The 16,360-nt window shown below is 34.0% G+C and overlaps 1 protein-coding gene across 16 annotated transcripts in view; it reads right to left on the bottom strand.

Moving 5' to 3' along the window:
- The window catches only part of LCORL (ligand dependent nuclear receptor corepressor like), a 136,530-nt gene that overhangs the window by 80,929 nt on the left and 39,241 nt on the right, over positions 1-16,360 (bottom strand). For 8 of the 16 annotated variants that reach the window (XM_053577549.1, XM_053577557.1, XM_053577559.1 and 5 more), the window contains exons 3-4: positions 10,060-10,139; positions 8,957-9,086 (exon numbers count right to left, since the gene is read on the bottom strand). In XM_053577549.1, coding sequence (XP_053433524.1) covers positions 8,957-9,086; positions 10,060-10,139 — 210 coding nt within the window. Of the gene's footprint in view, positions 1-6,265; positions 6,412-6,502; positions 7,404-8,947; positions 9,087-10,059; positions 10,140-16,360 lie in introns of those variants that run through there. The other 8 variants (XM_053577556.1, XM_053577558.1, XM_053577548.1 and 5 more) reach the window with 4 other exon arrangements.

Genomic DNA, 16,360 nt, shown 5'->3' with positions numbered 1-16,360 from the left:
AGATCTCTGTAGCCTGCTACCTCACCTCTTTTACTCAAATATCAGCTATCATTTATAAAAATGTGATCACCACTTCCATTCTCTCTCCTCCTCTCTCTGCTTTCAGTCTTCCCTTAGTTTCTCTGGGCTCTAGCATATTGTACTGTGAGTCTTTTTAAAGTTGTAGAGAGGCTTTTGATTTTTAAAACATTTATATTCTAAAAGGTTTAAATGTACTCAATTAATTTACTGAGTATTACTTATACCAGGTACTACTTTAGGTTGTAAGGATGTAGCAAAACAAACAAAAATCCGTGCCCAAATTGTTCTTACATTCTAGAAGTAGCAAATGAACAGATTTTTTTTTTTTTTTTATTGGTGGGCATTCATTGAGGGTACAATAAGCCAGGTTACACTGATTGCAATTGTTAGGTAAAGTCCCTCTTGCAATCATGTCTTGCCCCCATAAAGTGTGACACACACCAAGGCCCCACCCCCCTCCTCCGTCCCTCTTTCTGCTTCCCCCCCCATAACCTTAATTGTCATTAATTGTCCTCATATCAAAAAATGAAATGAACCCCTTTTAAAAAGGGGTCAGGAAGACTCTTTAAAAAATAGAATAATGCAAAAGAGAGTAAATAAGATGATTTATCATAAATAGAGTGGTCAGGAAAGTGCAGGGTCAAGACAGGGATAGTATCTGATGATATGAAGGAGTGAACAACGTATCTTGGAATCCAGAAAGAGGTAAAGTAAGTATGAGGACACTGATATGAAAATAAGAGTAGCACATTTGAAGAAAAGCAAAAAGCCAGTAAGTCTTCAACAGAATAAGCAAAGGGCAGTGTGGTCCAAGAGGTGGCAGAACTAGAGTTCTTAGTAGATTTTGTTTTAAATAATAGACAAAGCCACTAAAAGGTTTTAGGCATTGGGATAATGATCACATTTTGGCTTTAGAAACATCGTATTTCTAACTGTATGCAAAAGAGGAAAAGTAGGAGGGAACAAACCAGCTGGGAGGCTGAGAGGTTCAGTAGTAGAAGCCAGATAACAGGCCTTGGAATAGGGTGGTAGCAAGGAAAATGGCAAGACAGGGTCAGATTTAGGATAGATTTGAAAGTAGAGAAACTGTAATAGGTTGAATGTCAGGTATAAAAAACACTGAGAAGTCAATAAAGACTCTTAGCTTTTGGACCTGACGAACTGGGTCAAGACTGATACCTTTTACCAAGATGGGAAAGATTAGGAAAAGGAAATAGATTAAGATTAAGTGTTTCATAGGTCGTTCTGAGATGCCTACTGGGCATTCTGAAGAATATTAAATAGGCAGTTAGATAAAAGTAAAACTGGAGGAAAGGTCAGGATTAGATTTAATATTTATGTACCATTGGCACATACATGATAATTATAGCCATAGGAATGAAAGAAGCCATCAAGTGGGTGAAGATATATCAAGAAGAGAAGATAGTTGAGGACTAACACCTAGGGCTCTTCAATATTTATAGGTCAAGAAGAGAACCAGCAAGGAACATGAGAAAGAAGCAATTTGTGAGAAATGTAAGAAAATGAGAAGGGTATGATTTCCCAGAAACCAAAGTAAAAAAAGTGATCAACTCTCTTAAACGATGCTGAAAGGCTAAATAAGATATGAACTGACCGGCACTCCTCTGAAAAGGACAAGATAGAATTACCAATGAAACCGATGAAACAACTTTAGTAGAGTGTTGGAAAGAACGTCTAAGTGGTATGGGTAAGTGGAAATAGTAAAAGCATAGATAATAATGTTTATTAAACATCTACTGTGGTCCCTGAGATATATTAATTAACAAAAATACAAAAATCCAGTCTCCCGCGGTGCTTATATTCTAGCAGACAGAGACAGCAAACAGTAAGTAAAATATTTAAGTAAACAATTTACCATGTTAGAAGGTTACTGTGCTACAAAAAAGGAAGATTTTTAGTTGTTGGAGGTTTGCAGAAAGAGACAAAACAACTACTTATAAGAGAGGAAACTGATTAGATAATTGAGACTTAGAAAACATGATTGGGTGTTTTTCTCTCCTCAAGCTCAGCAAGTGTGCAATAAATGGGAAATGAACTCAAACACAGGTAAGGTTCTGAGAGGCAAATTTGATAAAGGGAGCAAGAGGGAAGGGAGTTAAGATTTTTATATGAAAAATAATCACAACAGTTAATGAGTGTATCTGACCTGAGTAAAGAGAAAAGTGAAGTTATGAGAAGACAATGAACAGAAAAAAAGTCTTGTGGTGAACAGAATGAAGCCAGCAATGAGGTTAAAAAAAAAAAAAAAAAAAAGTAGATAGATATCTGCACAAATAATCCCATTAAAAAGTGAGCAAAGGATCTAAATAGCTATTTCTCAAAAGGAGACAAATGGCCAAGAAGAATATGAAAAAAATTTTCAACATCACTAATAATCACGAAAATGCAAATCAAAATCACAATGAGGTATCATCTCACCCCAGTCAGAATGGCCACTATCAAAAATACAAGAAATAACAAATGCTGTCTTGGATGTGGAGAAAGGGAACTCTTATATTGCTGACAGGAATGTATAGTGGTTTCTCAAGAAAAATCATCCAGCAATCCCAAAAAGGAAAGGTATTAAAAGGATACCTGCCACCCTGTGTTGACTATAGCATTATTCGTAGTAGTCAAGATATGAAATCAACCTAAATGTTCACCAACAGATGGATAAAGAAAATAGTATGTGTGTGTGTACAGAATACTATTCAGCCATAAAAAGAAGGAAATCTAGTCATTTGCAGCAAAATGGATAGAACTGCAGTTCATTATGTTAAGTGAAAATAGCCAGCCAAAGTATTCCATGTTTTCTCTCATACGTGGGAGCTAAAAAAAGATGATTCATGGAGGTAGAGTAGAATGATACTTTACAGAGGCTGAGGAGGGGAAGGAGACAAAGAGAGGTTGGTCAATGGGTACATACAATTAGATAGAAGGAATAAATCCCTTGTGCTTGGTAGTACAGAATAATGGCTACAGCTAACAACACATTGTACTTTTCAAAATAGCTAGAAGAAATGGGAAAATATAAAATGTTGCCAACACAAAGAAATGTTTGAAGTGATGGATGTTTTAAATACCCTGAGTTGATCATTATACATTGTATGCATGTATCAAAACATTACCTGTACCCCACAAATATGCACAAATATTACATATCAATAAAATAAAAAGTATAATAATACAAGTATTGGGCTGAGAATATTGAAATATGATGATAGTCAGAAAAGGAAATAGTTGTGAATAGATTTGGGAGTTGGTAAAAGTGTACAATTGTGGGAAAAGGTGAATAGAATAGAAGGAAGGACAGATCACTGGAAATAAAGAGACCAAGTAACCGAGTGGACAGAGTAATGGCTGTAACAGTTATACTGAATTTGAAGTCACCATGAGCTATGATGGGAACAATATTCGGGAGGAACAAAATGCAAAGGCTGGTAGAGATCTGCAACGTGATAGTATATCTGGATTGATGACATGTGCTTCAGATGAGCTCAGAGTTTTGATAGAGTAGGGCACATAAATGATAAGAAAACTATTACGATCTTTGAGCTTGCCTTATCACCCCTGTATTATGTGAAGAATTAAAAACAATCAGCAAGTGAGAAGGCTACAAAAGCATCCTTTATGAATATATATGTTTCAATTACAGCAATAAAGCAAAGGAAACACTGAGAGAATAGACAAGTTCCAGGAGACATAGAAGAAAGAATTTAGGTGCTTATAAACAGAAGACTGAGTCAAAATAGGGAATAAGAAAGGCAGAGGGAAATAAGAATCTGGGTGATGATGAATAACTGGTACGTTTCCTTTAATTCTTTCTATGGATGGAATCATAGTTAAAAGAGTGATTTTATTAGAAATGCCAAAATTATTGAATTCAATTCCAATTATAAGTGCTTTCTTAGAATTTGATTAATATCCTTTAAGTACCTGGTAAGAAGTAAAAACTTTCATGAACACCTCAGAATGCAGCTCATAATGGTGTGTGAATTATTTTATTGGAGTTCCAAAAGGGCAAACGACGTAAGAGAAATCCAAAGAATGACCAAAATGACATCATGATGGAATACCTAGCTAGATAAGAACCACTTAAGGCCTGAATGAATCATGTCAAATTCACATTGTCACTCAAGGAAGCTTGCATTTGGAGAAGAGTAATCTAAAAAGTTAACACTGCCTGTTTCTAAGAAATCAAAAATTTTATTGTTAGCCAGAACCCAATTGGTTATTGAACTGTAAGAGTATTTATTTCATGCTGTAACATTTCACAGACACAGCTTTGGATAAAGCATTTTCTACATGCTTGAGTATATCCATATTCAAAACAGACTGATATTCAAACTATACATAGTGATATCTTAAATACAAAGCAGGGAAAGTTAAACTGTATGTCCATGCTAAATAATTTACTTCTTCAAATAGAACATATGAAATACTAATAGCACTGAATATGTAGAGAAACTTGAAGATGCCTGGATGTAGTTTATTTTAGTATTCATTCATTCATTCAAGAAATAGTTAGGACCTAAGATACGACATATCCTGCCCTATTATGCTAAGGATTCTACAATGAACAAAACAAAGTCTCTTAGAATTTTCATAGAATTTTCATTCTCCTCTAGCATGCTAGTTAATTTCAAGATAACTTTTAGAACAAATTCCATTTTGAAATAGTTTTTAAAGTAAAGAATATACTAAACTAAGTAAAAGCTCACCTTTGTACTAAGACATTCCTCACTCTCATTCAATTTATTCAACCTGAACGAGTATTTTTGAGTAGCTCCCACTTACAAGGATTGCCTAACCTGTACTTAGTTTAAGGAATAAGCTTTTTCCAATACTGAGAATGTCTAATGTCCGTTGCATTCCTACAATCTATTATTAAACACTACAAGGGAACCAATTGCTTAAATTATTCACAGTTTATATAAAGGAAAAATAGAAAACTGTGAGAAATATAGATCATTTCTCATAGTTCCTGTCTAGTCTGACTAATTCAAATAAAACAATTCTAATCCTAGGCTGCTAAACAGCAGAGAATGGGAAAATTTTCTACTTAGTACTTAAAAGAAGCTAGGTGCTCTTTATGGAGAACACCCTTTCATCTTTTTAATTTCTCCTTGAGGGTTCAAATTTTCTTAACATATAGCTAAAAGCTACATGCTATTTAACTTCTCTAATCTTCACTGCTCTTACCTGTTAAAATAATAAACACTAGTAATATTCTCAATAATAGCTCACATTTATCATTAGCACCATCCGCAAAAGCGTAAGTTGAGAACAATGAAAATAATGTACAATAAGGATATTAAAAGGTTTTTTACACTGTTCAAGATGATCAAAATGCGTATGCTCCTCAAACTATGCAGCATTTAAAGTACTGGTAATCCTACTGACACCAATATCCAGAATTCCTAAAAATGACTGAATTTGGGAAATTTTCAAGAGACAAAATCTTCTCTAGGAAGATGGTATATCAGAAGTGTTACCTGTCTATAAAAACAAAATTTTTACCTTTTATTTCCAAGTAAAGTTAATAGCACAATTCAAGAAATAACAACTAATAAAGGAGTTAAGGCCATTTAAAGGATACTATTATTATCTTCTAGCCTCATCCTGGTCAGATTATATTGGCAATCCTAAAATAATTCCACTGAAAAAAATTTAAAAAATAAAAACAAATCCAAGTAAACGAGGAGAAAAACCTTTATGTTTAATTAAATATAGAAAGTGATGATGAACTACAAATCAAGAAATGAACAAAGACTGAAATAAAGTAAAAACACTATGAAGAATCTTCAATTTAAAAATTGGGGGCAATCTTTCACAGGGTTTTGAAGAAAGCCAAGAAAAATCCTCTAATGAAGAAGTCACTAACTAAATATCTTACACTCATCCAACTATTGACAGGAGACCTTATGGAGACAAAGATGCTTGAATCAGCTGAAACAGTACCAAGTTTTTACTTATTACTCTTAACAGGGGAATGAAGCATAGACTAACACCACACTATCAAAAATTAAAGGTCATTATTGATAATTCTAATACTACCATTACAAATAACTCAAAGGAAAATAAGACTGAGTAATGTGTAAATGTATATATTTCCTCTGGTTCTCTGAGTGATACAAGTCTGATAACATAATTCTTCTTATAAGTGTAAATATACTGACAGAATAAAATCTTCTCAATGTTTTAAAATTCTTTTAAAAAGTGTGCCAAATACTTTAATTTTTTTTCTTTTTTAGAGATAGAGTCTTACAATTTGACTACCAGCCTGGCCTCAAACTCCTGGGTTCAAGCTCCCTTCTCACCTCAGCCTCCTGAGTAGCAGGACCAGGTTATGAACAAGATAGCTTCTGTAGGTCTGCTTTTAAGCTGAATCTGTATGTAAGTTAGAAAAGGTACATTTACCTATTAAATGCAACTTAGACAGATGGTTGTCTTAACATAGTTATTTATTTTTACCTCTCTGTGCAGATAAATACTTAAACATTTTCAAATACAACCTTAAACAATCTTGGATGATGTAGTTGATGATGGACTTGGAGAGGATGGGACTGGTATTAGAGAGTCAGGGTCTAATTCTGCTGCTGGATTCAGTTTCTTGAAGTAGGCATCGAGGGAGGTTTGTACAAAGCCTTTCTTTTTCTCATCATAAATGGCCCTGTAGCATCTCAGGCCCTCAGTAATTATACGGTAAACTTTGGTGAACCTCTCTGTATCAGGATCTTGCTCCTCTAACTTTGCCATTCCCGCTTCAATGAGATGAAAAGCATCAGCTAACTCTTTTGTAGAAAACTTTTTCAATTTTGGAGTTTCAAGGTCCCTGTTTTCTTCCCTAAATGCTATCATCTGCTGCTCTAGTTCCATAAGGTCTTCGTTGGTTTCACCTTGAACTTTAATATTATGCAAATTTGCCCTTTCTTTAAAGCGAGTGAACCAGCCCCTACTTGCAACAAATTCTTCGCTGCAATAGCCTTCACTTGATATATGCGCAGCTTTTAAATCATTGAAAAGGCTTCGGGCCTTTTTTTGTACTAAAGAAAGACTGATAGGCATATTACGCTGATTTTGGTCTTCTATCCAAATTATCAAAAGCCTTTCCATCTCGATTATTAAACTACGACGTTGCTTGGTAATAACTGTAGCATTCATTGGGGTTGGGCCTTTCACATGCTCCATTATTCTACCTTTATCTTTTAGAATTGTTGCAATTGTTGACCGACTGTAAGCAAATGCTCTGCCAATGGATGATGGAGTTTCACCTCTCTCTGATCTCTTTATTATTTCTACTTTATTTTCCAAGGTGATGGTTTTTCTTTTCTTTACCGTATCACCAGCACTTGCATCAGATTTGTGTTTCAGAGCCATCACTGCAGGGTGAAGACAAAAATGTCACTGATTTAAAAACGTGATATGACAGTGTACAGGGTTAGGAGAATAACAAGAGCCAGCTCCCTGTAATGCACAGTACTACGAACCGGACCCGGAAGAAGAGGCGGACACCCCTCGTCGGCATGAGTGAGCACGGTAACTTTTTTGATGAGCACGGTAACTTTACGACGAGCGTGGTAACTGGAACGCTGTGTGGTACGCTTTGGCTGCGGCCCGGTGGTTGGGGTTTGGGGACCCCCTGCTGTACAGTACTGTAACAGCCTCCGTTCATAAATGCGAGTTGTATGTAAGCTGGATGTTTGTAACTCAGGGATTTACTGTACAGCACATGCCACCATGCCCAGCTATAAAATATTTTTAACATTTGTTTAGACTAAAAATTTTGAAAAAAGAATTTGTTTTAAAAGATAAAGCAAATTTCTCAACACTAAGTACTTTAGTAACACACAGGAAAAGATCTTTAGTTCTTTGCACTTAAAAAAAAAAAACACGGTTCTTAACTTAAGGTCTTTGAATTTTACTAATAATTTTTCTAATCAGAGGATTCCCGTATTTCAACATAAAAGAACTTATAATGGTTAAGACTAAACAGAATTCTTTCTCAAAGGTGAGGATGAGGACTGTTTTTAACATTATTGAATAAAAAAAAAATGAAGGTTATCAATTAGAAAACATCTGGTGGCGCCTAATTTCAAAGAGAAGCAAAGTAGGGTCAACAAATAAATGACAATATGGTAACGTTTACTCAATCTCTAGAAGCTGATAAAATAATCCACCACCACCACCCCACCCCAGCCCACCCCAGCCCCAAGGCACACTGTAACTCACTCCAAAGGTCCATGTGGTAGAAATAAGACACTCTACTCCTGGAGGAAGACTTAGGAACAGAAAATGAAAGAAGGTTCTTTAGGGTTTTCCCAAGTAACTAACACATAAAAACTACTTCTGCTTGATACATTTGTGTCAAGTAAGGGAACAAGTAAAACAAGAACTATTTGGTTTGAATAATTTAGACAGACAAGAAGTAAAAAAGAACACCTGATTTTTTTAATTCAAATATACTCATATTCAAGCTACCAAGTAGACACTAAAATAGCAAGCCAGCAAATATACTCCAACAAGGCCCATAAATGATTCAACTGTTTCTTTATTAGAGATAGCTTTGTAGTATAATATTGTATATTCTACAATTTTTTGAGTATCAAACAACTTTTGAAGTTTTGAGAACAATAAAACAAAGACCAGAAGCATAAAATTTTTTAAAAGGTACCTATTAATAGGCAAGGAAAATGTATAATCAAGTCAGGGAGAGAGCTGAGAACAGAATGTTGAAAAGGAATGCCTAATACAAGACTAGCAACAGAATAAGTGAGAATCCTACTGTCCCTAAAAATATAAAGAAAAATCAAAGATAAAGAAATAATAAAAAATGAAGTAGAAAGATTAGCATATAAAAAGCATTCTTGTGAAAAAAATTAAACATTTTAGATTTCTATTGCAAATTTTAAATGAGAAAACATACCAATATTACCTTTCTTTCGAAAGAGTGTATTTAGGTAATTTTCTGCTTGGTATTCAATCTTATCAGTGTTGGACTGGCCCTGAGATGATAGCTCCTCCGTTGGCGTTGACTGTGAAGAATCAAGAGATGGTATACAATCCTAAAAGTATAAACAAACAACATACAAAATCACTTACATAAACACGGAATTCCAATTAAAATGGCCAAAAGGTAATTCTCTAAATGCTCACCTATTCTTTTAAATTATATAAAACTGTACAGAGGGAACACAAAATTTGAGACAAAGAGTCAGGAAAAAAAGAAATTTAGCTGTGACAAAGGGTCAAAACAGCCAATTCCTTAGCAAAACTACAATTTAAAAAAAAGGAAGAGCAGATAAAATATACTTGAAAAACTCACCACATGGCACATGCTAGTAATGTAATCTTTTCCGAATTTTAACAAAGCAGATATATTTACCCACTAATCTGACCAAAATTGGTATAGGGTCTCAAGTTCTCATTTCTTCTCAGCCCTTCTCAAAATAGAAGAAAAGGAGTCAGGACTTCCCACCATGTAAGATGCTGGTTGCATAGTTACCCTGTATTCAGTAGACACTTAAATATTTTAGTTACCCTGTATTCAGTAGACACTTAAATATTCATTTACACAGGAGATAATTATGATACACAAAAGATTCAAGAGTAAGTGAAAGGCTATCAAATAGCACATTATCCCCTTGCTATTGATTCCTAAAAGATCAGACTATAGGGTGGTCTCAGATCAAAGCAGGCCTCCACACTCACCCTGTGTATCTATATACAAAACAGACTTGAACTGAACTTCCTGAGTCCAGGAACACTAAGAAAGAAATGTAAAATAAATAAGCAAAAAAGATGAGTTTTCTAGGATTTTATCTGCAAATTAAACTAAATATTGACTTGTAATATAAGACTTTAAAATATTCTTTTCATTTACCGAAGTATTTTTAAAAAAAATTTTGTAACCAAAGTATTTAAACTTCCACTGTGAGTCACAAATTTTCAGAACAAATCAGATTAAAAAAAAAAAACAAAAAACTGTGTTACAATTGTATATTAGTTTAAAAATAATTTCATAGCACTAAAACTTACACTGACTGCTTCTCTCTGTAGGTTACAAAATGAACATTTTTCATCCATAGACCAGTCAGTCAGCTCTTCTGGTTCACAGTCTTTAAAAGAGGGAAAAAATTCATTAAATACACTAACTTTTATTAAAACAAATAAAATTACCACTCTCCACAGCAATGGCTCGTATAAAAAAAAAACAAAAAAAAAAAAACTGACTGCTAAACAATAAGGGGAGAAGGACTAACCTTAAAATTAAACTGATGATATAGCTATACAGAAATAAACAGAGAAAGCTGTGAGGAGAGTAACTTTGCACTATTATGGGACAAAACAGCTAGAACAATGAGCTGTTTGTAAATTAATAATTTTCTAATAGGGATTAATTATCTAACCTTCTGAAAGATTCAATTTATCATTGTCCATTAATTTTATTTTTATTTTAACTATGAAAGAAATCATAACAAAGGGGGAAGGTATGGAGAGGAAAGGAATAAATTTTGCATACCATGAAAGACAACACAAAAGAATAAAGAAAGCAATAGAAAAGCTCACAGATTTTAAAAAATGAAATTTTGCCCAAGAAAACCAGTAGAAATCCAAAGCTAAAAAGTCAGATTAGATTTCTGTTACCATTGTTCAAAAGGCTTTGTTGGAAAGGTTAGAATAAAAATCCAGTAAACAAATAAGGTATATTATTCAATATAAGAGATGGATTTCATTTTCAGGAGAAAATGCCTTATAATCCAACTGTTGTAACATATTAGACAATTTCTGGAAAACAACATTTTCTACTGAAGGAATATTGTGAAGTTATAATAAAATTGTCATCCTAACTATACTTGATACAGACAAGTGATTTCTGAACTTAACCCTTGCAGTAGAAAACCCCTCTGATTTCTTTCCCTAAATAATCCCTACATAAAACTCCAAACATAAAATCATTATCATCTGAGGCAGCTAAACTGTCACTAATGTGAAAAAACACTAGCATACCACAATAATTTTCTCTTGCACTTTTGAAATGCATAATGAATCTGAATACATTATATCTCTGTTAAACTACACAGAAAATAAAGTTTATCTTTCCTGGAATTACAGTGAATAACTACTAATAGTTAGGATTAGCCACTGGGACCCCCCCAAATCAAGTCAGATATAGTGAACAGAATAGACAGTAACAGTCTGTTGAAATATAAAGAGTGTAGTAATATCTCCCTTTGACTTGTTCAGCTGTACACAAATATACACAGTGCTAATATTCACATAAGCTTGAAACAGGAACATTAAGGGCAGTATAGGGTACTGAGAAGGGTAAGTGAATTTGAAGCCTCTGAAAATCTGAAATGGAGTACTACTTATTAGTTGTAACCTTTTCAAGCTACAAAGTTTTTTGTCTTAATTACCTCAAGTAAAATAAAGATCACATCACCTAACTTATTTGTGGATCAAAAGAAAAAATGTAAAAATACTTTATAAACTATAAATACCATGCAAAAGCTAGTTATAAACAAGGCAGAATAAGTCATTGTTTTTTTTTAATCCTGTTTCACTGTACACGTATTTAATAAAGTTAATTTGCAGAATATAAATTTTAATTTGCAGAAGATAATTTTAATTAGATATATGCTTCAGAATATTGGTTAAAAATCTGACTAATCAAAAAAGTTTAAGCAATCTATACAATTAAGAAGCTAGTCCTTAAAGAACTGTAGTTATGATAGGCTTATTTTGTTTTCAACTTTTTACCCCTGGCTAGAAAAGAATCACATATACATACTCCTGAGAATAATCCCATGCAGGGCATCTTACTAGGGAAGCAGAGCTCTCTAATTCAATGGAAGGAACGAGAAAGAAGCTGACACTTTAAAAGGCATGGCAAGCTTCCCCAGCCTTCCTGAGCTTCTACCATCTAACATGAGAGGAACTTGCCCCAGAAAGCAATTACAGTCTCAAACCTGAAGCCCTCATGGAGATGATGTTAATCCCATCCAAAGCAGAGTCCAGCTGGACCAGACCACCCATAACTGTACAAAAGATTTTGGAGCTGTCTGTCATACAGCATTATCATTGCAAAGATATGATTCATATGCCAACAATAATATTATTTTAATAGGTCATGGATTTTCAAAAAATAGTTGGTAGACCTAGAGAATAGGTATTTTTAAACAATGGTAGTAAGGTTTCAAGAAAGTTCATTGAGAAATATGTTAACTCAAGTGACAACTTTATATTAACTGTTACTTGTAAGACAAAAATCAAAGCATGCTGGGATTATGTCACTTATTTTAGTTGTTTTAGTAGGAATTCTTCAAGAAAACAATCAAATTAAATGCCTACACAAATAAATGACACTGATTAATCAATTGAATACATAATGGCCACTAAGTTTTGCAGAGCTAAAAGGTATAGGTTTACTTAGAAATATTTAATAACTACCCTTTCTACATTAACTTTGAATTTTGAGTTCAAATGAATGATGGTGGAACTTATTTTTTCTGTATGGGAAAACAGATTTTGAAAAATCAACTCTAGTTCAGATGTCCCTTCTCCCCAGGTCATCTTTTCATGTCACTAAAAATTAAATAAATGCTGGAATAAAACATTCATTTTATTCATCAAAATTTGACAATGAGATATTCCTCTTTAAAAGAAGTTAGCTCTCTTTTTGAAACTTTAATATGCAAAGAGATAAACTCCAAAAAGAAATAGAAACAGCATTATCAATAAAAGGCAGCATCATAATGAAAACCGATAGTAAATGAATGACAAAGGTCAACCTTCCACCATGGATGTATGTACTCCTGTAGTAAAAAGTCTGGCTACAATCATTTTGCCTAATCTGGACTCTAAATCAGAGAACCTTCATATTGAACCATGGGCTCTTCTACATACTAGACGTCACCTCCAGCAAGCTAATTTCTCTGAGTTTCAGTTTCCTTGTTTGTAAAATAAAGAGAATAACAACTGCATATTAAGACTGTAGCAAAAATGAAATTAAAACAAGTGCTAACACCTAACAAGTTAAATAGATAGTAATTTCATTTTCTTCTAAATAACATTTCTTTTTAATGTTTTTATTTTTTTTTTTAGAATCCTTTATCCATAGGATATAAATTTAGAGTTCCCAGAAACAAAAACCAATGAGAAATAAAAAAGGAGAATACTGAATGAGATTTTTTGTAAAGATCATGAATCACTAATTATAACTGTGTCGACTTGGGGAAAAAATACTGAACAGTGGACAATGCAATCAAAGAACAATTTTTTTAACATGAAACTGCATATTAACTATACTAAAAGTACAAAGAGAAAAGAAAAATTATGCATAATCTCTTCATTCAAAGATAATGATTAACATTTTTCTATACATCTTTCCAGTTTATTTTATGCCTTTTTAAAAATTAGGATCAGCTAGCTCTTTAAAAAGATCAATAAAATTGATAAACCTCTAGCCAAGCTTGGCTAGTCAATTAAGATAAAAAGAGAGAAAATGCAAATTTCCAATATCAGAAATGAAAGCTGGACTATGACTACTGACCCTGTGGCTATTAAAAGGATAATAAAAGAATATTATGAATATTATGTCCACAAAGTTGACAACTTTAGATGAAATGGACCAAGTCCTCAGAAGACACAATCTACCAAATCCCACACAAGGCAAAAATAAATGTCTTCATTAGGCCTGCATCTACTTAAATCAATAATTGAAAACCTTCTGAGTAAGAAAGATGGTTTCCCAGCAGTCTGTTTAGGAAAAGAGAAGTAGAGAAAACATTGTCTCATTTACTCTATGATTCCATCATTATCCAAATACTAAAACTTATCTGGACAGACACCTCACAAACACATACAATGGTGACTAATAAGTATATGTAAAGATGTTCAGTATCATGTTATTTGGAAACTACAAATTAAGACAATGAAATACTGTTACATATTTATCGTTAACAGTTAAAATCCAAAACACAGGACATCTAAGACGGGTGAGGATGTGGAGGAACAGGAACTTGCAAGTGGGAATGCAAAACGATACAGCTACTTTTGAAAACAGTCTGGTAGTTTCTAACAAAGCTAAACACAGTCTATGTGATTTATCAGTGGTAGTTCTAAGTATTTACCAAAATGAGTTGAAAATTTGTCTACACAAAAACTTGCTTATTAATGTTTATAGCAGCCTTATTTAAAATAACCAAAACTTGAAAGTCACTAAGAGATGTTTCAATAGATGAACCCATAATCAAACTACGGTACATTCATATAAGGTAGTATTACTCACCAATAAAAAGAAATGAGCTATCAAAAACAAAAAAACATACAGAATCCTTAAATGCATATTTGCTAAGTGAAAGAAGCAAATCTGAAAAAGCTACATACTATGTAACTCCAACTATATGAACTTAGAGACAATAAAAAGATCAGTGTTTACCATGTTGGGGGGCAGAGCGGATACACAGGTATAGTACTAGAGATTTTTAGGACAGTGATACACATTGTGTATGATACTACTAAGATAAATATGCATTTGGCAAAAACATAAAATTGTACAGCACACAAAAATGAACTCGATGTAATCTATGGACGTTCGTTAATAATAATGTAATTTATATAATAATAAAATAGTGTTAGACTCTCTGATTTTAATTATGTAACATAACGATCAATTCATACTAGAAAACTGACTTTTGAATTAATACTAGACCATGAGCTCCCAGTAAGAAGAAACCTTAATTCATTTTTCTTTCCTTATTGCTAATCAGTATTGAACACAAAATAAGTATTTAAATATTTCATCTAATAAATCTTATTAAAAAGTAGTTTTGTTGCCCCTATTATCATAGTGTTAATAGTTAGAAAAAAGGACATTAGGCTAAGCACAGTATGTTTCAGTTGATGTTGTAAGTCAGGGGTCAGTAAATCTTTTCTATAAAGAGCCAAATAATAAATTAGATTTTGTAAGCCATACAGTCTTTGTAACAATCATTCAATTCTACTAGTGTAGTACAACAGAAGCAATCATCAACGAAGAAGATGGATTGTGCCCAATAAAACTTTATTAACTGAACAATTAAAATTTGAACTGCATATAATTTTCACATGTCATGAGATCTTAATTTTTTTCAACTATTTAAAAACGTAAAAGCTGGGGCGGCGCCTGTGGCTCAGTGAGCAGGGCGCCGGCCCCATATGCCGAGGGTGGCAGGTTCAAACCCAGCCCCGGCCAAACTGCAACAACAAAAAAAATAGCCGGGCGTTGTGGTGGGCGCCTGTAGTCCCAGCTACTCGGGAGGCTGCGGCAGGAGAATTGCCTAAGCCCAGGAGTTGGAGGTTGCTGTGAGCTGTGTGATGCCATGGCACTCTACCGAGGGCAATAAAGTGAAACTCTGTCTCTACAAAAAAAAAAAAAAAAAAAAAAATGTAAAAGCCATTTTTAGTTCACAGGCCATTCAAAACAGTCAATGAGCTGGATGTAGCCCACAGCAGTAGGTTGCAGCCCTGATATAAACAATCCCTTTGACATGTGGACATACCTATAGAGAAAAACCAATCAGCATCTACCAGCCAGTTTCCACAAGCCTACTGCACTGATCTCCAATGTATCTGTTCTCTAAGTTGAGAACAGTCAGTAACAAGGGCTCAGATTTCCAGTGCTTTATCTAAAACTACATACTAATTTATCGTACAGCAAGGAATATCTATACTCTTTTTTTTTTTTGTAGAGACAGAGTCTCACTTTATGGCCCTAGAGTGGCGTGGCCTCACACAACTCACAGCAACCTCCAACTCCTGGGCTTAAGCGATTCTCTTGCCTCAGCCTCCCGAGCAGCTGGGACTACAGGTGCCTGCCACAATGCCCGGCTATTTTTTGGTTGCAGTTTGGCCGGGGCCGGGTTTGAACCCGCCACCCTCGGTATATGGGGCCGGCACCTTACCGACTGAGCCACAGGCGCCGCCCAGGAATATCTATACTCTTAATCCTAGCATCTAAGAAGTAAACCATTTTTAATAATAACAACAAAGAAATCACACTTCTTTAGAACAGGATGAGAAAAAAGCTGAATATGTCTATAATGAATAGCTTCTACAAGCTGTTTCAAGAGGCTCTAAACTCTGACAACACTGGATTAAATTCCTTCAAAACATACAACTGTCTTCATCCATGCCCTTCAAAACATACAACTGTCTTCATCCATGCATACATTCGGGTTTATTATTATAGTATTACTCTACCCATCAACTTTGATTAGTAACTTTAACTAACTTACTTTAATTCAAAAAAGCAAGAAAAAAGATGAATTTACTGAAGGCACCTAGAGAAACAAAA

The sequence above is a fragment of the Nycticebus coucang genome, chromosome 23 (genome assembly GCF_027406575.1).
Source record: "Nycticebus coucang isolate mNycCou1 chromosome 23, mNycCou1.pri, whole genome shotgun sequence".
NCBI lineage: Eukaryota > Metazoa > Chordata > Mammalia > Primates > Lorisidae > Nycticebus > Nycticebus coucang.
This window is presented reverse-complemented; position numbering and strand designations above follow the sequence as displayed.